The sequence below is a fragment of the Dermacentor albipictus genome, chromosome 4, assembly GCF_038994185.2.
Source record: "Dermacentor albipictus isolate Rhodes 1998 colony chromosome 4, USDA_Dalb.pri_finalv2, whole genome shotgun sequence".
In the NCBI taxonomy this organism is placed as follows: Eukaryota; Metazoa; Arthropoda; class Arachnida; order Ixodida; family Ixodidae; genus Dermacentor; species Dermacentor albipictus.
The window spans coordinates 48,362,870-48,389,725 of NC_091824.1; the positions used below are offsets into that span (position 1 = coordinate 48,362,870).

Below are 26,856 nucleotides of genomic sequence, written 5' to 3' on the forward strand. Positions count from 1 at the left end.
GTGGCCGTAAACTTCTCCTGGCTAACATGTACAACATATATAATAGCTTGGACAGCGTTGCATTTAGGTGGGGTAACAAATTAGCGCTTTTTTTTCCAAATACCATTTAGGTGGATTTGATTCATTTCGAAAAAAAACTCATATGTCGTCAACATCAGCGCTAATTATCGTCAAGCAAAAAAAAAACAGCACACAAAGCTTTGCTTCCATCGATTCACACAGTCCGTGGTATTCGAATAAGATTAAACCCATTCCTTTACATGTCGGCTGCCAGGGGTGGAAACGAATAAACATCACTGTGGCAACTAGATGAGTGTTGCCCTAGCTGGGTGAAAACGTATTCATTTAGAGGGGGCACGTGTGATGCGAGTAAATAGGACCTCAGCAGCGGTTCGCAACTGCTAACCCATTCTGTACATGTTTTAAGCACACCTCAGGAAACTCTGAAAAAAAGGCACAGTTTCGGCCGAAAGCCGAAGCATTGATAGCGATAGCACAATATTGGACACCTTCGCCGTTCTATTCGCAGTATAAATTGCAGTAATCCTTCGCTTACTATTACAATCGTCAAGCCTGATGTCACACGTAGAAAGACAAACACGAGGGTGGATGCTCGTGGAACATTGTGAAAGTGATGTAATCCCCTACTTGCCGTCAGCTTCCCAAGAAAGTTTATGCTGATTTCACCTAGACGGTTGTGCCTCCAACGACGAAAATTAACTGCAAGCATCTTCGAATAATGCAAGATGACCTAAGAATCAAGGATGCCACATCATCACGGCAACATATCCTAGAATATTACCAGCTCATGCTTAAAGAATAGCCCGGCAGCACGTTTCATACGTTCATCTAGGTGTTTAGACAAATAAAGCCCTCAGCTGTTTTCTTCATGCCTAGTGATGAACTGTATGTGTAGTGCTGAATTTTTGAGACGCGCTGCATACGTGCTGGGCTAGAACCGTTTATTTGTGCGGCGAGGCTACGCAGTAGCTTAATCAATAAAATAATAATAATTATAACATATTTAAATACGATAGGCTGAAGTTATGTCACAGACTTGTTGGTCGCGCTTTTCTTTTTTCTTTGTTCCTTGACATAAACGTGGGCGTCATCTGACGCTGTCCTTCGCTGCCAAGCTCAACTGCTTTGATCGAACCCTGGGGAAAAGAGGAAAGACGAAAAAGCAAACATTGCACACTTTCAAATGAAACGAAGGTTATATTATCGCAATATTTATTCCCAATTAACTACTAGTAGTGAGAACAACGGCGACGAATGCAACTGAGTCCCCATTCTTCTCCTACACGGGAAGTTTATTGAATTTATATTCAATGCCCTCTCCAAAGCATCCACTTTTGAAATGTCTAGTAAAAGTGGGATTATTACCTCAATGGCTTGTGTGATTATAAACATCAATACATAAACCTAAAATAATACGTAATCTGACCGAGGTACGGGAAAAGGAAGATTATGTTGAACAAAGTGGGGTGAACCGTGATAAACACCCATTGCCTGGTTAAATATAGGCAAACAACCGTTACAACTGTACACATTCATCCATGCTGAATATGTACGAAAAAAAAAAGTTCACTTCGACCTATTTACCAGCACATGCCATGAAATTCGCAGAAGCATCTATAGTTACTGCGGAAATTATAAGGCTTCGGGACTGTACAGAAATAGGGCACTGTAAAGTCGAGAAAATGTCTAGAGAGGAAGGCGTCATCTCAGCGAAAGTTTCGGTTACTTGTGTGCAATGTGGAATATTCACAATACGTTGCATTGACCGAAGGGCACACGTAAGCTATACCACTTGATTTCAAACTGTGCCTACGCTGTAAAAAAGAAAAAAAGCTTTTCGTGGCACCTGTAGTCTACAGACTTTGGTCAGAGCTGGACGTTTTCTCGTTATTAAGCGCAACTGTGCACGAGTATAGAACTTTAACTATTATAATGCTTTAATTCAAAGTTATAGTAAACTGCAGTTCAGCGCCTGTCGTGAGTACTTCTCTACCTTGTGATGCCGTTCCTCTTGTGCAGCTTTTACCATGAAGATCAACTCCCTTGCCCAGTCTATTGCAGATAAAACAAAGCGCGCCTTTTTTATGGCGAACCTTTCTTGCTTACTAACCCGGAGTGCCCCACTATGGCGTGCCTCATAATTAGATCGTTGTTTCGGCTCGTAAAATCCCAGAATCAAGGGAAATGAAATTCAGACGGAAAAAAAGCACGATGTACATATAACTAGTGCGTTGTTCTGCCCCGCTTGATCTTGTATGGATTCCTTACTTGGTGGCAGTAAATGAAACAGTATGGCTTTCTTTTTTTTTTCTCACTGCTGCAGCCAATGCTACACAATATGGGGCTCAGGGGCAAGTCTAGCTGCAGCTTTCTTTTCTTTCTTGTAGCCCGCTGTTGGATGGAGCGGACGACTAAATTTGGCGCAGGTTAATCAGCCGTTCCACCGAAAGGAAACGTATTTCGAACTGAAATATTTGTTTAAAATGAAGATTAGCTCAAGGGTGTTTACACTAAACCATATGCATTGAAATGAAAAGTTCATTTAACATATTCTATTGATTAGATTTAAACTAAATGAAAAGAAACGGTGTAGCTTTTTTTTTTTTCTTGGCTATTTCTCAGTGGCTTTACGAAAGCGTTTTTACGGCAGTGCTTCTCAAACTATCCAACCGTGCAACCCCGCTATTCCAGGCGCATTTTTTGTTGTTTTATTCTTTTTCAGCTGCACCAATTTTTCAAGATTGCCTGTGGCAGATAACAAAATTTTAACCCTTGAGCTAAACTACTCGTTGAGGCGCCTATTACTTCCAGGAGAGATCGAAATACTATATTCAACAATTAGTACATTACACTACTTACCTTTATTTGTTACGTTAATCTACTTATTTCAATGTACGAACTGCACCCAGCGAGTTCGCAGGGCTTATCCACTTGGAAAGAATTCTCAGGAATGCACCAGTTTTAAGACATTAATTTTTAACGTGTCCGACGAAATGCATTGGCGTTGCAGTTACGTTTGTGATTCAGTGCAGAAAACTGTGTTTTCTTTACAATTAAATCCAACAACAATGCACGTATAACGCAACCTTGACAGCTCACATCTCGAACCCGATGAATCTTCCGAATACGTTTAAACTGGCGATGCCTTGCAAGCTCACTGGCCACAATACATATGTTGGAATACGTGCAGTAAATCAATAATTAAAGCGTTAATTAGCATATTTACATCATTTAATAAATTAAGAGTTTTGATTTCTCGTATAAGTAATGGCCGCCTCATCGAGTACTTTAGCTGAGGGTTATAATTTTGTATCTGCCACAAGGAATCTTTTTTTTTGTAATTTGGTACAGCCTAAAGAAACTATATATGACATACCAGGCAGCGGCGCCCCTTTCCGTTCTTAGAGCTTTTGTTCGTCAAAAGATAGCCCCTTTCAGTACGTAATTAACGAGGCACAAGACCTCGTCGAATTCGCTACAGAAGTTACAAGTTATTAAAGATAAAGCATGCCTGCATGAGAGACTGTGCCTAGTCGCCACTTCGCTAGAGCATAGTTTGTTGAAAAGAGGCAGCAGTTCGGATACCTCAAGTCTAAGTTGGGCCCGCGATGCCCTAGTCTGACCTGCGCACTGCACCTCGAAGCTTCCAAGCCTCACTTCCCGTTTGAGAAACACTGCTCGACAGAGAAATACATGCGACATTGGGCGCATACCTATTCAGTTGGGCAGCTTGATAAGCAGCAGTATGAGCTTCAGGCGGCCAATGGGCGCGAACTGATCTTGCAAGTGGAATTCCGTGGCTTGTTTGGCCAGGGCCGGCACTCGCGGAAATTTGCGCTCGAAGGCCTCGAGCTCGCGTCGCGCCTCGTCCTGGTTGCGCGGGAATGCCACCGCGATGGTGTCGGTCGTGGGACCGAAATTCTCGCCCAGGCTGCGCATACACGAATCCAGCCGGCTGCTGTGCATCGCATTGAAGATGGCGACTGACGTCATCGGCAGTGGCAGACCCCGTGGAGGCTCTTGAGCATGCCGCCCCAAAGCATGCTCCTCTCAATTTTAAACCGATAGCTTTGCCTATATACTTTATACCCAACTTCGCACGCAGGACGTGTCTGTCATGGGTTTCGAGCGAAGAGGAGACGGAGAAGGAAAGACGGGGGGCATGGGGCTCAGACTTGTTGGCGCAAGATTAGAAGTCACACTTCCTAGGACAAGGCATATGTACACACGGTAGTAAAGGTGCCCACAGGTCCTGCAATGGGGGCTTGTGGAGGCATGGCAGCACCATCCACATATCGCGGGGCCAACTTCTAGGTGGCCAAAAAAAAATGTTAGTGATTCGAGGGTTGTTGCTCCGTCGACTGCACCACCTCATGACATCGCATATACAAAGCACAAAGATATACAAAATGAAGGGGGAGAATATTCGCCACAACATCGCGTCACAATGTAATCCGAATGTGTATTTATAGGCCGCATCATTCTATAGTGCAGGCATTACACTGATGGCATTCACCCCGTTATCGTAGTGCGAAAATTTTTTGCGAAACTTTAAAGGCATTTTTTAACAAAATCGGGTCAAGGTTGTGCAAGCGAAACATGCATTCCACTGTAAAATGCAGAAATGAAATTCCTTTCGCGCCTGGTTTAATCACTTCATGTTTGGCAAATTCCATTTTCCTTGTAACGGTGCGCCTGCGCAGCTTGCGGACCTCTGGGTCTGGCTTCCATAAAATTAGTTGTTAGTTTGCGGCTGTGTTCGTCTTCTTACCTGTTGTGCCGTCCCATGGCGCGCTACATCAAGATGATTCCCATGTCAAAATACAAACTAGCGCAACATACTCTTTTAAAGCACGGTGAAGATCCACGCTACCGGCTGGTATCGCCCCCTTTACAGCAGCCAAGCTGGTCGGATGCTCACCCGGGGACAGAGCTGTCCAGTGGCGTCGGTTGCCGCAGGTCGTCGGTGGTTGGCGCAGGTCGCACGACTGGTTCGGCGTGGAAAAGAAACTCGCCGAAGATGCATTCATGTGCGCTGTCATCGGATTCGTCGGCCAGTCGGATGGGCTTCAGATTGAAGTACCCGATCACAGAGTTCGGAGGCAACAGCTCGCGTACGCAGTCCACCACTGGGCAAGCAGAGAGATACAAGCACGCCTTCTTTTATTGCATGCGCTGCTTCGTAAGTTACAGAGTCATAATATAATTGTATGCTGACTTAACACCCCTGCCAGATGGCACACAATGTCTGCATGCACCAACGTTCCCGCGTGTGCTCGCAGAGGGCATCTACAGGAACACTATCATGGTCTGAAAAGCGTCAGTATTGCCTACAGCACATAGTTCATTGTGCAGCAGGAGGTCCACAAACGAGCTAAAACACCATCAACTGTTACTGCGCTGCGTACGAGCAGTCACCAATACATGCCTTCGTAGCTTTTTTTTTATTTGGTACTAAAATACTCCTTACACAAAATTTCAAACTCAGGATGATCCGGTTCGATTTCCCTACGTACGTAGGTACCTCTGACAGAATAACAATAGATAACGTCGCCATGAACATATATTAATATGGTTTTAATGTCAGCGCGAGTGGCTGATCTTAAATAGCACCACTTCAAGACATCGTCCTCGATATGACATGTATAGTGGCCCCTAGGGCTCCACGAGTATTGCTAACGTCATAAATCTGGATACTGGGGTATCGGTGGTACTTGCGGGAAATATGATGGGATAGGCGCAGCTTCGTGGCTTCTAAGTCGTACTAGCCGTCTGCACGGGTCCGAACAGACGAAAAGGACGATCTGGCTACCTACTTGTACCAACTACCACACCAAACTGATTTCCTAGAAGTTCAGACAGGATGTGGCATTGAATGGGGCATAGTGCGGACAACCACCCCACGCAGGTTGCGTCAGAGCCGGCGAAGTCAGCGGGAATGTTCTTTCTTGGCCGGTGTCATGGCCACAGCCGAAGCTCTCGCGTCTGTCACCGCTCATGGACACCAATGCGTACGTTTTCACATTCACTTTCATGGCTGCTTGCAGTGCTGTCAATTTCCGAGCCGCTGCTTTGCAGGGAATAAACTGAAAATGATTCGCTATATCCTCTATGGCAGCTACTGCGACCTGCACAGCCATCGACCTCACTTGGCGATGATGACGATCATGATTCCGACTGGAACAACTTAGTGTAACACGTTCCGAATAGCAGACTAATTCTGTCACTGGAAATTCAACAAGCTCGCTCTTCAGCGTCACTGGTTTCTGAGCGTCCATGATCGCTTTTCCTGCCGGTTTCTGGATTGCTGTGGTACGGCCGGTGATCGGATAGCTACGGTTCTTGACGCAGATTTTGAATTGGCGTGGGAAAGGATCATAATTAATGCTCTTATCACTCACCATTAGTCACATAACTACACTTACAGCACTTTCATTTCGTGGTTATTAGAAAGACATCAAATCATCAATGCATCTAAGTTAAAAGAGTCTTTCGTGCTGCCAGTGGTCTTTCAAACGCGACCTTCGAGATAGAAAACACATTACTATTGAGGGAAGGTGTAATCGGGCTTGATGGTATCCACTCACTTTTGGCATCGCTTTTAAGGGACACTTAGTTAAGTTAAGGGGCATTTAGTTAAGCTGCACAAGTACATTAGCTTTCTCCGATATAAATGCGGTCAGTGTTTCTCTAAGATGAAGCATGGCAAGAAAAGAAATGGCGTAGAAACAATTGCGACAGGTGGCAACGCCAACCTTAAAATTCTCGCATCAGCCCACCGTGATTCATATCTTGAAAGCGACTGCTCCCCGGTTTTTTCTTGCTTACTGAATAAGGATGGTCACGTGAATGCATCGTAAGGACGCCCCAAAGCCCTATCCACGCATGCTAGAACGTTCCTCGACTCCACGAATCCACCTCGTCAAAAGAAAGTGCATGGCAGCGCACCATAACTTGACACAACTGGTCACTGCTGTTCAGTGACAATCCCCAACAATTCTTACAAACCACACTGTCTTCTTTAGTAGAGGCGCGGCATTGTGCCAAACTGTCTGTGGAATGGAGGAGCATCCAGTCAAGGATGGTTTGACAATACGTAGGGTTAAACTAGCAAGCTGATATAACCTGTACTGTGTCATCAAACAGCCGAAGAACGCGAAGATACATTGAAATCCGTAACGTTGACTTAATGACGCTCAGGTTTGAGCACGCATTTCGAGAAAGGATGGTTTAACATCCAACCCTTTTTAGCCAAACGAGATTTGTAAAGAATACTTTACAAGTTTGTGAAGCGATTTACTGGTGGTTTTTATTGTCCATTCAGTCAGTCATCAACGAGATGCTGCGTTACTTTCTTGTGGCTTTTGGCGGAAACCTGCCGGCATGGGCACGGCGCGCGCTTACCCTTCCCGTCCTCGTCCAGGTCGGCGTGATAGGACAGGAACACAAGCGATGGACGTATGCCGGCCATGCGCGCGATGTTGCGGTAGCGGGCGAGCTTCGGACGCAGGATCTCCCCGCATGCGTGAGGCCTGTCCAGCACTGGCTCCGGCCTCCGCTGCTCCGATTCCTGCGCGCGCGCATGCACACTCGCAGAAATGGCGAAGACTGCAGCAACGAGTCACTTCTCAGAGTCAGTGTAAAGTGGTAATGGCAACTGTCTGAACGGCAACAGTTTTCTGCAACCTTTCACGATGACATCTAAAGCAGAGGAAGCCTTCGGTAACCAGGTTCACTTGTCACGTCACTGCGGCTGGGTAACAGGCAAGCAGAAACGCGAGCGCAGAGAGCATGTGTACGACTCAGAAAGCAGCCTTTGTCCTTGTATCTGCTCTCCGGTTCTCTTTTTTTGTTGTTGTTCTCGTTCAAAAAAGCCAGGCTGTCACATATTTAATGAGGCATTGAAGGGCCCTGACTGACCAAGGCTTCAATTACGCAATGTCAGCTCATGCGTTAAACTGATACAGAAAATTACTTTGTGAATATTTTAAATGATGCCAGCTGAGAAAAATACGCGATTTTCGGTGGCGGAAATCTGTCCTTTCATGATTTTTAGGCAGAGAATGTCTGTATCGCCGGGTAATCCACTTGAAGAAGCTAAACAGCTCTGAATATGTAGCATACCCGACCTACGTGCAAATATGTACATAGGCTTCACTAGACCAGTACGCTGAGTACTAAGTAGTCAATTTCTGACTGCGCCGATGCATTTGATCCCCTGGTACATTCAAAAATGCACGCCGTTACCATTCCAGTCGCGAGCATGGTTCTAGTCACAGCCTTTGTCTTTATTTTTTGTTCTCCTAAAAGAGCTCTATAAAAGGCAACTGTAAGAAAATATAATAATTACCATCGTTATGAATTACTTGCCTTTGGTTTCTCCTCCATACGCTTCTACTCATGTACCTGCTCATCTGGACAGAATTGAAACCACTGCTTTGACACACTAAATTGTTTAGCTCGGTATTAAATCACGGATAAGAGATATTCAATTCTAAGTGCTTCGCTACAAATGAATGTGCATCGTGGACTCATTTATTTTTCACTTGATGCAGATGCAAAATACTCGCAAAATTTGAGCGAACAAGCGGCTGTGCGTGGACTATAGTTGTAGGCATGATAATCTTGACAAAATATTTTTAGTTACAACAGAAAATTCTACCAAAAGCCAGCGCTTGGTCTTTAGCCATCATAGATCCTGAACTCCAACCGCCAATTGATGAAGCATCCCTGGTGGCGTTGCCAAGTCTGTAGCGTAGAAGCGCCCTACTATTCTTGCACAAAGCCAAGCGCGAGCCGGCTGTATGCCGGCAGAGAGGCAGAGCGAACATTGTGGCCGGTAGTGTCAAAAAAAGGAAAGAAACAAAAAGAACGCAAATGTGATGCTGAACTCAAAGGCATTATGCTGCATCAGATGCGCATTGGTAGAGCACATGGGAGGAGGATCAGTGTCTGCATGCGCGCGCGTCTTCCCCTGGGCATGTGTGCGTGCCTGTGTGCTGTGCAATTCTGCTGCTATTGCACCTTTTCGGAGAATCTTTAGAAACTAACTTTCCACAGCGATCTTCTTTGAACTGCTTAGAAATTTTCGCCTGTGCGTCTTTTCTGGTCTAAGTCTGTCCAAAGATTGTTACCCTTATTCACCTTTCCTGCATAACTTTCGCCCCATAGGATGAGAGGCACCAGCGCGTTTCCCATTCACATGAGCTCTTGATCATCACACGTTCTACGGGAACCCATCGACACGGCACTGCGCCAAAGCTTGTTTCGAGGACTACTATAGGTTAGAAACGTTTGACAAAGGCTACATGTGTCACTGAAGCGTCGTCTTATCCTTATCGCTCCAAGGTGGTGGAGTAAAGTTTTTGGCAGGAATTTATCTCAAGCGGGCTTACCATGGTTTATTCGCTAAATAATCTGTTAGCCACCGCAAGTACAAAAGTATTAACTGACCGGTGAACAGCAGATGGAGACGGAGATCAGTCTCTTCCTCAGCAGAGCCAGGGCAACCGACTGCCACAACCGATTCACCTCGGCGCACGCGAAGAGCTCCTCGATGCGAAGGTAGTCTAACACGCTCTCCACAACGAACTGCTTGCCGAAGATGTCGCTCACGTCCACTATATAACCCGGCTGATGGTCGCAAGCGGACATCTTTTTGCTGGCTCGGGACACAGTCATCCGCTGGGCCCGAGAAAGGATGCGCGCGCCTTCGGCACGTTCTTCTTCTCTTCTTCTTCTTTTTATTCTTCTTCGAGAGTGCAACTCCACGAGACGCACAGCGGGAGCTTCGATCAAGCATTTCTCTTGGATTGGATTTCCTTCTACGATGGCGCATGCCCACTGCGGAGGATAGGCCATGAATTGGGTTATATTCACAACACGCTGGAAATCACGAAATTTGTTCTAGAAAAAAGAATTGTTGGCACTTCGTCGTTCAGGCCGACATAGACCAATGTAGAGGCGGGACTTGGTGGGTACTTTGACGACGACATAGAGCATTACGCATGTCTGATTCGGTCTTGGTAGGTCTTCAAGGAGAAGAGTGGCGATATGGGCTTGTTGGTCGGTCATTATTGAAGGTATATAGCGCAACAAAACAAAGACACAAGAAGAAATGAGGACGAAGACAAGAGCTATTTTGTTCTGCTATACATATACCTTTCAATAGGCTTCAATGAACATAACGTCGAACCATTTTTAACCCCTCATCATGCTTAGATGGAGCACTCCACGAACTTTTCCGAGGGCTGTCTCTGCTTGTATTAATCTAGGTTTGTATCTAACCATTTTGCATTCGTTTCGCAGCCCATTTGGGTCACTCGGCAGGCAATGACTGAATGGGTGGCTCATCGTGCTGCTGTGCTCAGGGAACAGGTTTGGAAACCAACCATCGGGCCAACTTTGGTCATCGAGTATGTAGCAATGCGTACGTACCTGAGGCTCTTCAACGAACCTCTTTCAGGACAACATAAGTGACTCTATACAGGACTATGGTATAAAATTTTTTAAACAGGGTTGAAGTACCTCAGACAGGCTGGCCAACGTTTCGATAGGTGGACCTATCTTCGTCAAAGGCGGCCTCGTCATCCTCGGCGTGTTAGTTTTAAAGGGTTAGTGCAGTGACGTCACGTGCGGGTGTTGTCGCTGGCGGCTGGTTTTAAAGAGAGAGATTACAAGAGGGAACAGGCGCTGTCGTCCGACGTCTGTGAGCCTCATTCTCAAGACGAAGGAACAAGAGCGTGAGAGTGGGCACGCGGGGAGGAAAGAAAAGAAATAGAAGCAGAAAAAAGGGAAAAAAAGAAAAAAAAAGGAGGGGGGAGCCAGGGCCGTACCAAGACACAACAAAGGGGGGGGTGAAAGAAAAAGAAAGAGAAAAATGAAATCTTTAAGAAATACGGGGGCTTGGGAGCGTGTTGGGGATGCGAAAGGTTAGGAGGTGTTCAGGGGGAGTCGTTGGCGGCATGTTTTTAAGGCATTAGAACGGCCGGTCAAGCAATAGGTCGAGTAATTTTGAAATAGTTAAGGTGGCGACGAGGAGTCTGCGGTGCAATGTGTGGGGTGACTGAAAGGCAGCGGCATGGTCTTTCAAGGGGCACTGCCCCACGCGCTTAACGTAGGTGTCGTTACGGCGGCATCCAGAAGGCGATACTCTGGGTTGAGGCGCCGAAAAAGGCATATTGACTTCGGAATGTGTTGTCGAGGGGGTTTCAAAAAAAAAGACTAAAAAAGGGGGGCAGGGGGAAGGGGGGGGGCGAAATCGGTATAGCAAACAGGAGGGTGACGCGTGCAGAAGCGGGCGCGGGCAAGTGTACATGGAAGGGGATCGTACAGTTGGTATAGACGGAAAATCCTGAAAGAGTACATTAAATTGAGTAGTAGGCAGGAAATTTTTTTCCCTTCCCCCTTTCTTCCCTTTCCCTTTCCTCCGAAATGAAAGAGTAGGTGAGGTTAAGAATTAAAGTTGGCTGGTGGCCTAATGTGTTTTGTGTATTGGTTGGTGATATGAGAGTTTCAGATTTAAGTTACAGCTTTTAAAGATTCTAAGTTGCCGCGTGCCAAATTAATTCCTGTCGGGTGTAGGCAATTAAACTTGTGTATGAGGTATGATTCCGTGTACTTCCTTTCGCGAGGGGAACGGAAATTTGTTTGTAGTATATAGAGCCTTGCTTTGTCAAACATATGTCCATGTTCATTAAAGTGGCTGGCTACTGCTTTGGGTAAATTGTGTTGTGTCCGCGCGGTGACCATTGAGTCTTGTATTGATTTGTTGTCCGGTCTCACCTATGTATTGTTTGCTACAAGCGGTGCCTTCTAGACAGTAGACTACATTGCTTGATGTGCAGGTGAAAGCCGAAGTTACCTTGTGTGTGTAATTCGACGCTGTACTTTTTGCTGTAGTAGTGGATTGAATGTGTTTGCATGTAGAGCACCTGGGGCGACCACAGGGATTGGTTCCCAACTTCTTCTTTTTCTGTAGTTTGGCGTGCACAAGAACATCTTTAAAATTAGTGTTGCGTCTGTAGGCCACTCTGGACTAGGTAGGCACCGCTGTTCAAGGAAAAGTATTGACGCAGAAAATAAGTGTTCCATTCTGTCTGTGCTGGCCTTCGGTGAACTGCTGTGATGCCATCTTGGGTCACTAGGTATGTGCCAGTAGTGTGCCGCTCTTCAATAAGCGTCTTTGACGCTAACTTGACCTAGGTATGTGCCACTTTGCACTGACGAAAAAGATCCTGTAACTTAATCCGATGCACAACGCAATCGAACCCACGTCCGAAGGGTTCGTCATCGACAGCGACCCAACGCATTAGCAGGCTGTACCGAAAATGCACTAGGTATGTGCTGCTCTTTAATGAAACTCTTGCCTACTTAGGTCACTGGATATGTCCCAGTGAGTGCGGCAAGCGAGGGAACAATTCCCAGCGTTTGTCGGCACCGCCGTGCCACGCGCGGAATTCTCGACAGAGTCACTCGCACTCAAGCGTGGGAGTTGGTGCGTGGGAGCTCGTGGCTGTTATGGCTTCCGGCATGGTGACGTATTTTAGGCCATCTTGCACTTTCTCCCTGTGAAAGTCCAGTTCGCGGGCTGCACGCACTGTTTGGTTTTGCATTCGCACTCTTGTTTCACGCGGAACTGGGAATTGACCTCACTATTTCTGCTTGTCAGACGCTCTGGTACGTAATCAAATAGTCGTTTTTTGGTTGGCAATTCACTGACCACAGAATTCTGAATGCCTCGAATCATAAGGCCGTCCATCCTCCTGTGGTCTGCTGTGCATTACTACAGTCGGCACACCACGGAGCACGGAAAAATTCGTGCGCTGCAAGGCCCGTCGCCTTCGGTAATATTGTATCCGACCTCGAGACTGGCAGGCATTCGTTTACACAAACGCGTTTGCCCTAAGAGCTTTCTTGTAATGTGCGCACATTCTCGTAATACCGGTATATTTTATACCAACTGCTTTAAGTGTCGGTTGCAAATGGCGATGATAGAATAAACATCATTGTGACAACCAGACGCGTCTTGCCCTTTAGGTGGCTGAGAACGTATTCATTGAGGGACGAGTGTGAGGGGAATACTTCTAGATAGGAGCACAACGTGGTGTACAACAGCTAGCGAATTCTGTAAATAAAGAATACCCATGGAAGCGTAGATCTTTTAACTTCCGCATGAAATTTAAAATGCGCAGTTTCTGTCGAACCGCGAAGCATTGAGAGCCAGAGCAAAGTATTGGACAACTACATGGAGTAATCTTCGTTTTATTCGCCGTATAAATTGCTGTAATCATTCGTTTACCAATATGGTTATCTAGCATGGTGCCACTCGTAAAGAGACAACCACAAGGATGGCTGCTCGCTGAGTGATGTAATCGTATACTTGCCGTCACCTTCCCGAGAATGTTGATGCCGATTTCACCTCGGCGGTTGTGCCGTCAACAAAGAAAATTAACTGCGAAATATCTTTTGAATAATGCCAGATGACATGCTAATCAAGGATGCCGTATCATCTTGGCAATGACTCAGAGAATATTACGCAGTTCATGCTTAAAGGATAACCCGGCAGCACATTTCATATGTTCATCTCGGTGTTGAGGCAAATGAGAGTGCTCGGCTGTTCTCTTCGCGTCTCGGGATTATCTATTCGCGTAGCGCTGAATTCTTTCCGCGCGCTGCATACGTGCTGTGCTTGAATTGTGTATTTGTGCATCGAGACTACGCAGTAGCTCTAACATAAAAAAGAGAATAATTAGTAAATATTAAAGTACGTTATCCTGAAAATAGATCACAGACTTCTTGTCCGCGCTTTTCATTTTATCCTTGTTTCGCGAGACAAACTTCTATACGTGACACGGCCGTCGTCTCACGGTGTGCCTCGCCGCCAAGCTCAAATCCTTTGCTCGAACCTTGGAGAAACGAGAAAAGACAAAAAAGCAAACATTGCACACTTTAAACGGAAACGAAGTTTAATTTATAGCGCTATTCATTCGCTCTTAAACTACTAGTAATGTGCAAGACGCCATCGTATGCAGTTCAGTACTGGACGCATTGCCCTCGCAGACATGAAATTTATTTAAGTTATAGTTAATGCACTCACTAAACGACAAACTTTTGAATTTTCTAGTAATAGTGCAATTATTAACATCCATAGCTTGTGTGATCATGAATATCAACATTTAAACGAAAAAGAACGTAAGTTACACAATCGGTAATCTGACCGAGGTACGGGAATAAGTACATAATAGCCGCGTTTACATGACTACGGTAGAAGCGTATCGTATTATCTTGCCGTATCGCATTCCGCTGATGCACCTCCGTTTACATGTATGCGCATCTCACTGGCTGGCCAGCTAGCACCATCTGGAGTCGTACTCCAAAATCAGCCTCCTACTTCCGGTAAACATGCTTCCGCTACCATACGGCCGCACCGCTGGTTGGGTCGGTGGCTGTAATCCCGCAGCGAATGCTTTCCCATAATTCCTATTGCGATACGCTTCTGTATACATGCGCCGCTGAAATGCGCATTCTCCATCTCAAACTACGCTTGTTTGGCGTATTGGATACGATACACCTTCCTGGTGAATTACCTCGTTTACATAAGATGCGATACGCTTGAAAGTTGATACGATACGCTTCTGTCGTATTCATGACATGAAACGCCGCTCATGTTTAACAAAGTGGGTGAAGCATGATGAATACATATTCCGCGTTTAAATAAAGGCAAACAACGGTTACAACAGAGACATTCGTCAATGCTGAATATGTACGAAAGAAAGTTCACTTGGACCTATTTGCCGACACATACCATGAAATTTGCAGCACACCACATTGGTGCAGAATTATGTTTTGGCACTATACAGCAACACTGTACTGTGGTGTCGAGAAACAGTCTGCAGACCAAGGCATCAGCTAAGAGAAAATTTAAATTACTTCTATGCAATATCGAATATTCACAATTCATTGCTTTCACTGAACAGGCGCATGTAAGCTATGCCACTTGATTTCAAACTGCACGCACAGGCTGCCATGGAAAATTATGTTTCGTGGCCCCTGTGGCCTCCAGAATTTGGTCGTGACAGCACATTTCCGTTGATACCAAGCGCAACTCTGCGCGAGTATGCAACTTTGACACTTATAATGCTTGCAAGGAAAAGCTATCGTAAACTGCAGCACTATCCGCTTACTGAAATTTCAAAGTTGAGTAATTTCTGAAAAATCTTTTCCAGCTCTCTCTATTTCAAATGCGAAGCATTTCTTGGCGAACATTTGCCACTTTGAGAGCATCTATCTAGCCGCCTACATCTTGGCGCTCTCGTGGTCGTTTCGTTAACTTGGTATGTACCGAAATTGTCAGAGTATGACAATAGTGTATGACGAAAATAAATGATCCAATGTATGTTGTCGCGGAAGCTTGTGTAATCTAATTGTACGAGTAATGCGAACTCTGTCGCGCTTTCTTGAAGACACGGGAGCACCAGCGATTACTCCGGAGACTTCGATGACTCATGTATAAAAGCCGACGCGCTTGACCCACAGGTCATATTTTCGACGATCGCCGACTATGTTTGCCGTTTTCATTGAGGCTTGAGTGCCTCGTCGACGTGCTAGCAATGAACGTCGACGTCGAATACAAGACATGCGATGCCATCCTGCCGTACGTAACCTTCGCTTATATCACGGCAGTGCAAGAAACAACTCAAATCCCCCCCGTTCAAGTTGGATTACGGAAGGAACGACGATTATCGACGTCATGCTGCCGCACGTCGAGGACGAATAAAATGTCGACGTCACCGCCTATCTTCAGCGCGCCGAAGATGCCCGACAGCTCGCCCACCTGCGCATCAAGAACCAGCAGAGGACCGACAGCCGGCACTACAATCTTCGACGGTGCTACGTGGAATGCCAGCCCGGCAACCGTGTTTGGGTCTGCATGGACTTCTAAACTCCGACGAGGACTTGGCGATACACTGTCGTGACGCAATTTCGGACCCTACAAGAACGTCCGACGTATTGGCGCCAGACAGCATTTCGCTATCACAGCGGCGCAGCGCACGACCTTAAGGGGACCACGTGGTACGTCTTAAGCCTTTTACGCCCTCTGACGAACTGAATTATATTGTTGTTTGTTTACAATACGGGTGTTCTTGTTTTTGAATTTTGTGTTTGCAGCATCGGGGCGATACTTTTTTAAGAGGGAGGTATTAAAACGTGTGCTTGTTTCTTTCACCGGTGACAAACAGATACACATCCGAACCCGGTGGCCTACCACCACTACTACCCGGACTTTTACACGGATAGATGTAGATTCTGTGAAGAAAGGGCGGACTTACAACATATGGTTTGGGCTTGTCCTCGTGCGCCCATACAGAATAAAATAAGACCAGAGAGCAGTGGGAGGCCGCGTTGCTTAGCTGTGCACCGGAAGACCAACTTAAGGCAATCCAGCAGGCCGAAGATGCCACCAGGGCCCAAGGGCTCGAGGCCGTCATTTAGGTAGAGGCCTAGGTCTCAAATCTGCTCTGCACAAATAAAGTTCATTCCTCCTCCGATGACCGGTTTTCAGCGACCAACAAATGTTAAATGTTATCGCACAGCGCAAAACGCGCCTATATTCATCGGAAGTTTCTCGAATGTTATCAATGGTTCTATCCTTTGTCTGTTGTCACCGAAGCTTGTGTAATCTGATTGTACGAATGACACGAATTGTGTAGTGCTGTTTGGAAGACACGCGCGCACCAGCGATTACTACGGAATCTTCGATGGATTATCTATAAAATCCGACGCGCCTGACCCGCAGATGAAATTTTTGACGATCGCCGACTATGTTCGCCGCTTTCATTGAGGCTTCAGTGCAGCCTGTGTTTCTAGGCACAAGTTAGTATAAAAAAGTTTGCTTCGCCCGTGACAGTATTGTTACTGTGTCCTTGGCCGTCACTACCACGTGAACGTATGTACCGAAATTGTCATATTATGACAAAAGCGTTTGACGAAAATGAATCCTCAGTCATGTGATGAAGGTCATGACGTGTGTCACGCAGGTCATGCAACAGCCGCCTACGTCTTGGCGTTCTCATGGTCCATTCGTTAACTTGGTGTCTACCAATGTCGTCATAGTATGACAATCGTGTGTAACGAACATCAATGATACGTCATGAGATGAATGTCAGGACATGCGTGCCATGTAGGTCATGAAAAAGCCGTCTACGTCTTGGTGCTCGCATGTCGTTTCGTTACCTTGATAAGCTTTCCGCAGACTGCTTCGCACAACATCGATTCCTACAAGGCGTGGGATCTGCTGGTTTTTTTTTTCGATGCGACGTATTGCGTTTGCATATTGTCCCTTTTTATTTTTTATTCTTTTTTGGAAAGAGAATTGAGAGAAACAGTATAATAACGTTCATCTAAATTTTACACGAGAACACTAAACGTGCATGAGCGCTGTTTAACTAATCGCTTACCTGTTTTGTCCTGTATGCTAATGTGCAGTCTGCTCATCCTTAGATTTGATAAAATAATAAGCCGAATACGACACCAAGTAGACGGGAAAAAATTCGCTTTTTAGCAGTGTTCCAAGGTGAAAGTTGACAGAGTAGTTGTACTAGGGGCAAGCAATATACTGTGGAAATTCAATAAAAAGGAAGGCAGACCGACAAAACAGATAGATTAGTTCAGTGCCTGTCATGAGTACTTCTCTACCTTATGATGCCGTCCCTCTTGCACGGCTTTTACCATGAAAATCAGCCATCTCTCCCAGTCTATTGCAGATAAAACAAAGCGTGCCTTTTTTATGGCGAATCTTCTCTTTTCTCTTCATCCGGGGTCCCCAATAACGACATGCCTCATAATCAGATCCCCAGAATGAAATGAAATTCAAACGGGAAAAAAGCAGAATCTACGCATAACTTGTATTTGTTTTGCCCCCGTCTGTTCTTGTATCGATTCCTTGCTTGGTGACAGTAAATGAACAGTATTGCTTTCCTTTTTTTCTTTCTCACTAGTGCAGCCAATGATACACAGTATGTGGCTCAGAGGCTAGCCTAGTTGACGCTTTCTTTTCTTTCCTGTATCCCGTTGATCAATAAAGCGGATGATTAAATTTGGCGCAGGTTAATCAGCTGTTCCCCGAAGGGAACTATGTTTCAAACGGAAATATTTGTCTAAAATGAATATTGGGCACGGCGTGCACATGTTCACACTAAAGTATACGCACTAAAATGAGAAGCTCGAACAAAATGAAGAAGAACGGCGTAGATATTTTTTTTATTTTCGTTCGCTATTTCTCACTGACTTCACGAAAGCGTGCTTTACGGCAGTGTTTCTCAAACTATCCAATCGTCGTACAACCCCGTTATACCAGGTCCGTTTTCTTTCTATCTTTTCTTTTTTTTTGGCTGAAACAAATTTTTGAAGACTGACTGTGGCAGCCTGCACAATATGAACCCTTGAGCTAGATTACATGGTGAGGCGGCCATTACTTCCAGGAAAAATCCAGACGGTGAATTGAACAAAATTTAGTATAATTACACTAACTATATGTGATTTAATTACTTTCAGTCACTGATTTAAAACTGCGAACTTGTAGCCGGTGTGTTCGTACGACTTATCCACTTGGAACGAATTCTCTGGACTGCGCTACTTTGAATATATGAATTCTCAAAGTGTCAGACGAAATGCAGCGACGTTTCGGTTACTTCTGTGCTTCAACGCATAAAACAGGATTCACTTTAAAAGTGAGTGCCACCACAGTGCATCTTTAACGCAACTTTGACGGCGGATATCTCGAAACCCATGCCATCCTCAGAATACGTATCAAGTGGCTATGCCTTGCAAGCTCACTATATACAATAAATTGATTGGAATATGTGCCTAAAGCAATTAATTTAAACGTAATTTAGTGTAATTATATCATTTATACGATTGGATATTTTGTTTTCTTGTAGAAGTAATGGCCACCTCATCAAGTGATTTAGCTCAAGGTTTAGAATTGTGCCATCTGAAACAAGGAATTTTTTTTGTAATTTGTTGCAGCTTAAAAAAAAAACCTACGTATGACATACCACACAGCGGCCCCCCTTTTTTTCTTGCAGCTTTTGTCTGTCACAAGCTAACCACTTTCATTACCTGAGTAACGAGACAAAAGACCTCGTTGAATTCGCTACATAAGTTGCAAACTATTAAAGAAAATGCATGCCTACATGAGAGACTGTTCCTAGTGGCACGTCTGCTAGAGCACAGTTTGTCGAAAAGGGAGTGCAGTTCGGACACCTCAGATCAAAGTAGGGGCCCGCGATGTCCTACTGAGGCCCATTGGATACGGGGTGATTCATCTTTCAGGAGGAGGAGGAGGAAAGAACTTTATTGTGTGCCCTGCGAGTTGGTGGGGAGGGCCAAAGGCCCCGCCTAGGTGACGGCCAGGAGTTCTTGGGTCCTGGCGGCATCCTCGGCCCACCGTAACTCTTGTCGTTGAGCTGCATTATTCGAAGAGGCGGACATTACTAGAACGAGAAATCGTGCTAGTAATGATAATAATACAGGGTTGTTCCAGTTACTCTTGCTCTGCAAAGCATACAAGAGCGTTTTCTTGAAGAAAGCAAGTGAAACAACAGTGCATTATTTACGGTGAGTTTGATGGTACGTATCTTCGACCTGGTGTCATTCTGTAAATTCATTCCAATTCGATACGCCTTGCAAGCTTACCGGATACAATTCGTACACTCGTATGTGCCGTAAAGTCATTAATGAAGATGTTAATTTGTTGATATATTTGTTAATTCATATTTTTTTGACTTCTCGTGCATGTAATGTCCGCCTCTATGAATAATCCAGCTCAAGGACTAGAACGGTGTTATCTGCACAAGGCGAGTTATAGTGATGATGTATAATTTAAAATTCATCATGCCGTACAACTCTTAGCATCGAATGTTCGCACTTGGGCAAACAAGTTCCCCATTCTCATTGCGACATTGAATTCCCCCCCACCCCCGAAGTGTAGCTTCCAACCCCCACTTACTGTTTGAAAAAACGCTGCTCTACGGAAAAAGACATATGATGATGGCCTCCGCGTACCTATTCAGTTGAGCAGCTTGATAAGCAGCAGTATGAGCTTCAAGCGCCCGATTGGGGCGAACTGATCGTCCACGTTGAATTCCGGGGCTTGATTGGCCAGGGCCAGCACTGTCGGAAAGTTGCGCTCGAAGGCCTCGAGCTCGAGTCGGGCCTCGTCCCAGTTGCGCGGGAATGCCACCGCGATGGTGTCGGTCGTGGGACCGAAATTCTCGCCCAGGCTGCGCATAAACGAATCCAGCCGGCTGCTCTGCATCGCGCTGAAGATGGCGACCGACGTCATCTGCTGTGGCAGGCTACGCGGAAGCTCTTGAGCATGCCACCCACAAAGCATCCTCCTTTAAATTTTAGCTTTAGTAGCTTTGCGTAATTTCCCCCCAACTTCGCACGCAGGACCTGTCTGTCATGGGTTTCTAGCTGAGAGGAGACATAGTATGAAAGAGGTTGGGATATAGCGCCCGGACTTGTTGGTGCAAGTACCGAAGCCACGCTGCCTAGGTCAAGGCATAAGATTTTTTTAAAATTAGACATGGAATCGAAGGTGCCAAAGAAGCCCACACGTCCTACATTGGCGACTTTCGGAGGCACGGCAGCACCATCTACATTTCGCGGAGTCAGCTTCTCAGTGAAAAAAGATATGTTTGCCATTGGAGGCTTGTCGCGCCAAGTCGACTACGGCGACTTGGCGCCGAGTAAAAAGACGCAAAGTGGTCGAAGGGTACTGTTCCTTAGTAATGGAAGGCTGTTTCCTGTGCACGCGGCACAAGTTTAACACCTGTATGATCTTGCCGGTGGCCTCCTCCGTGAATCGGGCGCTGGCGACGTCCGCCTCCGGGGCGCCTTCGGTCACGTGCAGTGCTTCGAATACGAGCGCGCCGGACAGCACGTTGTGGGAGGCGGCGCCGATGCCTCGGACCGTCGATGGAATGCGGTGGCGTGGCTGGACGGCAGGCAGCGCCGGCAGCGATCCACCGGTTGAGGCAGCAGCCGCAGCAACCGGAATGGCTGGCGGCTCGCCTTCGGAACAACGCGCCTGCGCCTGGCTCGGCAGCCAGAGGACGACGATGGGCTGTGTCGATGGGAATTAAGGACTCATGTACAGGGCACGCACGGAAGCTCGCGAAGGTTTTTTTTACAGGTGACAGCCAGTGACTTGCACCACAGCGCTCTCCCCGTCATTATCCATCTGCCTCTCGTTGACAAGCAGTTGTCTATCAGCAGTTACAAACCGACACATTCGGTACACGCCTCTTCTCTACTCTTTCCTCCATGTCTCCTCCTCGCAGTCCTGCGAGCGAGGCACTGTGGGCCTCGACATTCGACCCACCTTTCCTACCATTGAAGCGACTTCTCCTTTGCACTCCTGAGCGATCACGCCTTTGAGACTATCCTTCCTTCTTGCACGTGGTCTGACAATGTAGGGTAATTCCCTCCTGCCTACAGACTATAGTACTAGATTAGAGATATCGGTCCTTAAAGACATAGTGATCACAGAAGTATGGATACTTGATGCAACGTACAGTGTCCGAACATCATGGAACCGTCAGTCCGAGACCAACTTTCGACTCGAGGATTTGCTCAAGCGCGCAATCCACCACTGGGAACGTGGAGACATACACGCACGCATAGTGTGATTGCACGCGTTGCATCCTAACATACAGCGTAATAGTACAATTGCAATTCCGAGCGACCACCCCCACCAGATGGGATACAATACCTGCATGGACTAATTGTCGGTTGTGTGCTCGCAGAGGGCATACACAGCAACACTACCATGTTCTGAAAAGCGTCAGTATAGCCTACAGTGCGTAGTTCATTTTTGCAGCAGGAGGCCCATTTAGGAGCTAAAGCGCCATCAACTGTTACTGCGCACGAGCAGTCACCAACCCGTGCCTTCGTTTTTTTATGTTTTGGTAATAAATTTTCAGCTGTTTCAAACACGAAATGTTTGCGTTCGATTTGCTTGCATACGTAGGCACCTCTTACAGAATATAAGGGATAACTTATTTGAAGTAGTAGCTTAGGGATAACGTTGCAATGAACATATTTCAATATGGTTAATTGTCAGCCCAAGTGGCTGAGCTATAACTGCAGCACTTCAAGACATCAATACGACGCGTTTAGTGGCTCCTCGTGCTCTGTGCAAAGTTTTGCCGGTTCCGCGAGTATTGCTGACCTCATACATCAAGCTTCTGGTGTACCAGCGATACTTTCACTCACTGAGCACAACAAGGTAGGTGCTGATCCCTGCCTTCCATGTCGTACTGCCCTCTGCACGGGTTTGAACAGACAAATGGCGCGATCTTACGCCCTACGTGTACAACTACCGTACCAAACCGATTACCAAGAAGTTCAGAAAGGATGTCACATTGGCTCGGGCGCAATACCAACAACAAGCTCGCGCCGCTTGTGTCAGAGCCGGCGAAGGCAGCGACAAATTTCTTTCTTGGCCAGTGCCATGGCCACAACCGAGGCACTCTCGTCTAACGCCGCTCACGGCGACGAATTTTTTCATATTCACCTTCATGGTTGTTTCCAGCGCCGTCAATTTCTGACCCGCTGCTCTACAGGGAATAAAGTGAAAATGGTTCGCTCTATCCACTATGGCAGCCTACTCATACTTGCACATCTATCGACTTCACTAAGCAATGACGATGACCGTGATTCTGGCGGCAACGATGTAGTGTAACGCATTCGCGGATAGCAGACTAATTCTGCGACTGGCAAATTGACAAGCATGCTCCTCAACGTCTCTGGTTTGTGAGTATACGCGATCGCGTTTCCGGCCAGTTTCCGAACTGCGCTGGTGCGACCGGCGCTAGGCTAGCCACGGTTCTTGGCGCGAGTTTTAAATTTGCGTGGGAAATTATAAATAATGCTGTTACCATTGAAGATCTGTCGCATATTTACATTTACAGCGCTTTCATTTCGTGAATAATAAAAACGGATCAACTAATCAAAACAAGAATGTTAAAAAAATTTACTGCCAGTGGTTTTTGATCGCGACGTTGGAGGCAGAACATATTACTATTGAGGGTGGTATTGTAGCATTGATGGTAGCCACTCACTTTCGGCATCGCTTTAGAGGGACAATTAAGAGGCATATTTAGTTAAGCTGCATGAGTACATTCAGTTTTTGCGATACCAATTCGGTCTCTCTTTCCCTAAGATGATGCATGGTAAGAACAGAAATGGCGCCGAAACAATTCCGACAGGTGGCATCGCCAGCCTTCAAATTCTCGCATCATCCCACCGTGACTCACATTATGAAAGCGTCTGCTCTAGGGTTTAGTTCTTGTTTATTGGATAAAGAGGATCACGTTAGATCATCGTAAGGATGCCCCAAAACTACCCCCATATTCAAGAACGTCCCTCGACACTGCGGCTCGAGTTCGTCTAAAGAAAGTGCAGGGCACCACACCAATGCTCGACGCAGTGGTCACTTCTCTTCAGTGACGGTCCACGGTAATTCTTAAAAAGTGTGCCTTTTTCAGTCGAGGCGTGGCTTTGCGCTAAACTCTCTGTGGAATGCAAGAGCGTCCAGTGGAGGATCATTTGACAATACGGAGGTTAACCTAGCAAGCTGATATAACTTTTACTGTGCCACAAAACGGCCTAAACATCAGAACATACATTGAAATCCATAGTGTTGACTTAGCGGTGCTGTGGTTCGAGCGCGAAATTGAAGAAAGGGTTGTTTAACTTCCAACCCTTTTCAGCTAAACGATATTTGTGAAAAATACTTTGCGAGTTTGTAAAATGATTTACTGCTGCTTTTTAATGTCCCTTCATTAAACCGTGAATGAGACGCAGCGTTACTTGTGGCTTTTGACGGAAACCTGCTGGCCTGTACGCAACGCATGCTTACCGCACCCGTCCTCGTTCCGGTCGGCGTGATAGGACAGGAACAGAAGTGATGGGCGCATGCCGGCCAGGCTCACGATGTTGCGACAGCGAGTGAACTTGGAGCGCAGGATCTCTGCGCATGCGTGAGGCCTGTCCAGCACTGGCTCCTGACTCGGCTGCTCCGATTCCTGCACGCGCGAATGCACACTCCCCGAAATTCCGGGTCCGGCAGCAACGAGTGACTCTTCAGAGTCGGTGTAAAGTGATAAAGGCCGCAGTCTTAATGGCAACAGTTTCCCGCAACCTTCTGTGATGACATCTACAGCAGAAGTCACGGTTCAACAGGCCACTTGTCGCGTCGCAGGGCTTGGGACTCAGAAAGCAAACCTTGTCCTTGTCTCTGCTCTTTGGTCTTTCTCTTTTTCTTTTTGTCCACATTCGATAAAGTCACGCTGTTACGCTTTGGATCAGGTATAGAAGCGCTCTGACTGTTCAAGGCTTCAATTTTACCATCTCAACACGTGGTTAAGGTTAACAGTTACAAAGAGATAAGAAAACTTACATATAATTTTTTTAGACGTAATGTCTGGCTTATGGGGTGATCCACCTGAAAATGTTATATAGCTCTATGTATGTTGCATGTTATGTGTTTTTAAATATCTGTTCGAAGAATAAGAAAGGAAACCTGACATGCATGCAACTAAGTTAATAAGTTATATAATACGTTAAATGCGTTAAATACGTTATAAAGCAGGGTATTTAGTACGAAATACTCAATTTCGGACTGCGCCAACACACTTGAGCCCCTAGTGCCTCCACAAATGCGTGCCCTTAACATTCCATTCTCGAGCGTGGTGCCAGTCACAACTTTTTGCTTTCTTTCTTTTCTTATAAGAGCTAAGTAAAAGGCAACAGTAAGAAAATATATTAATGACGATCGTTAGGAATTGCCTTAGAGTTCTCTTTCATAGGATTATATCCATGCTCCCGCTCATCTAGACGGGAACTGATACCACTGCTTTGACACAATAAATTGCTTCGCTCGGATTTAAATCGGAGATCATTCGTGTTGAATAAGAGAGCTTCGCTATATATGAATGCGCATCGTTTAATGCACCTGAAAATGCGCCTGTGCGTGCACTAGCTGTACTCATGATCATCTCGGCAAAATATTGTTAATTACTACAAAAAATTCAACCAAAAGCCATCGCTCTGCCTTTAGCCACCATAGAGCCTACACTACAACCGCCAATGATAAAATATCAGTGGTGAGGTCGCCAGGTCTGCAGTGGAGAAGCGCCCTACTATTTTTCGCACGAAGCCTAGCCGAGCCGACATTGTGGCCGGTAGTGTACAAACAAACACACACAAAAAAAAAGAAAAAAGGAAGAAAAAAATGGCTGTGGCTTAGCTAAGGTTAAGCCCAGGATGCGAAGCATACTAGCCTTTATTTTAGTTGTTGAACCACTGTTTAGCCTGGTGAACTGCTGTTGCTTGGCTATATTGTTTTCGGCTAGACGAAGAAACAGCTCAGGCGTTACTCTGCATCGCCTTCAAGAGTGGAACGCGACAGCGTTCCCGTCGACCCGCCAAGGGGTGTAAGACAATGGGCTACGGCGCAGCGACTATGCGCCCCGCATTGGACGCGGTGAGCGTCGAGCAAGGCAGCGTTCGGCGCGGCAACGAAATGTGCGCCTGAGCAAGCGACGCACGAGAACAGCTCGTTTCTAAGGCAACACCGCATTCACTAGAGGCGCTTTTGTACCGCTTTGAAGCATCGTACTCGTGGCTCAGTGGTAGCGTCTCCGTCTCGCACTCCGGAGACCCTGGTTCGATTCCCACCCAGCCCATCTTGCAAAAGTTGAGCCAAAGCCACCTAGAAATTTCGTTGTCGCGCCGAACGCTGCGTTGCTCGACGCTCACCGCGTCCGATCAAAGCCACCTAGAAAATGTCTAGCAGAGGCAAGCGCAGCTGCTTATATACCGCCGCGACGCCGCGAGCGACGGCGCGAGTTGGAGCCCCGTTTCTCCGCTGTCGTGACGTCACGGTGTCACGTGGTATGGCATGGGGTCAAAGGTCATTGAAGGTAACACCGCCGCGCATGAGGAGCTGGGTTGTGCTCTCGTAATATGCTTCGCATAAAAGAAAAATAATGCCAATGTGATGCTATACTCCGACAACGGCACTATTCTCCATATAAAACTATAGGTCAAGATGCGCGTTGGTTCAATGCGGCACGAGCGAGAAGGGTCAGCGTGCATGCGTGCGTGCGCGCGCGACGGTGTGGTCCGAGAGCATGTGTGTGTGTTCGCGCGTGTGACTGTACCTGTCGTCCGTCCCCGCAGTACATTCGCCGTTTCATGGGCTCAGAGAATGAGAGGGACAGGCGCGTTTCTCATTCACATGAGCTTTTTTGGTCATCGCCCGTCCTTCATGAATCCCGCAGCACGACACCGCGTAAAGCCGGTTTCGATAACTACTATAGCCTCGAAACGTTTGACAAAGACCTTACGCCTCGCTGAAGCGCCATTTTATCTGTACAGCTCCCAGATTATAAAGTTTTCTGGCTGGAATTTATATGCAGCAGCCTGGCCATGGTTGCAACTCTGGATAATGAGTTAGGGGTCTCAAGCACAAGAGCACTGACTCACCGGTGAGCAGTAGATGGAGACGGAGATCAGTTTCTTCCTCAGCAGAGACAGAGCGACCGACTGCCACAGCCGGTTCACCTCGGCGCCCGCGAAGAGCTCCTCGATGCCCAGGTACTCCAGGACGCTCTCCACCCCGAACTCCTTGCCAAACATGTCGCTCACGCCCACCACGGAACCTGGCTGTCGGTTGCAAGCGGACATCGCTTTCAAGGCTGGAGACTCAGTCATCCACGGAGCCCATGCAGCGACGCGCATGATCTTCGGCACGTTCTT

General features: G+C 46.5%; 1 protein-coding gene across 7 annotated transcripts; it reads right to left on the bottom strand.

Annotated features, from left to right (window-relative positions):
• Positions 1–951: 951 nt before the first annotated feature.
• Positions 952–26,856, bottom strand: LOC135915402 (uncharacterized). 7 transcript variants are annotated; one of them, XM_065448433.2, is made up of 5 exons: positions 9,475–9,737; positions 7,426–7,591; positions 4,943–5,150; positions 3,735–3,952; positions 952–1,157 (listed from the first exon to the last, which is right to left on the bottom strand). In XM_065448433.2, exons 1-4 carry the CDS (start codon positions 9,700–9,702, stop codon positions 3,739–3,741), a joined length of 816 nt encoding a protein of 271 aa, XP_065304505.2. In that variant the 5' UTR covers positions 9,703–9,737; the 3' UTR covers positions 952–1,157; positions 3,735–3,738. The 7 variants fall into 7 exon arrangements, with proteins under 7 accessions (XP_065304505.2, XP_070394159.1, XP_070394157.1 ...); XM_070538056.1 differs by lacking the exons at positions 952–1,157; positions 3,735–3,952; positions 4,943–5,150; positions 9,475–9,737 and adding exons at positions 20,089–20,345; positions 20,861–21,154; positions 23,954–24,119; positions 26,584–26,856 and having other exon boundaries at positions 7,515–7,591; XM_065448455.2 differs by lacking the exons at positions 952–1,157; positions 3,735–3,952; positions 4,943–5,150; positions 7,426–7,591; positions 9,475–9,737 and adding exons at positions 13,704–13,928; positions 20,089–20,306; positions 20,861–21,154; positions 23,954–24,119; positions 26,584–26,856.

Coding starts and splice junctions, on each gene's coding strand:
- LOC135915402 (XM_070538056.1), bottom strand. CDS start 26,838: ATGCGCGTCGCTGCATGGGCTCCGTGGATGACTGAGTCTCCAGCCTTG. Junction 21,155..23,953: donor CCGGAACGAGGACGGGTGCG/GTAAGCATGCGT, acceptor CCATCGACACAG/CCCATCGTCGTCCTCTGGCT. Junction 20,346..20,860: donor CCACCGGCAAGATCATACAG/GTGTTAAACTTG, acceptor CGCCATCTTCAG/CGCGATGCAGAGCAGCCGGC.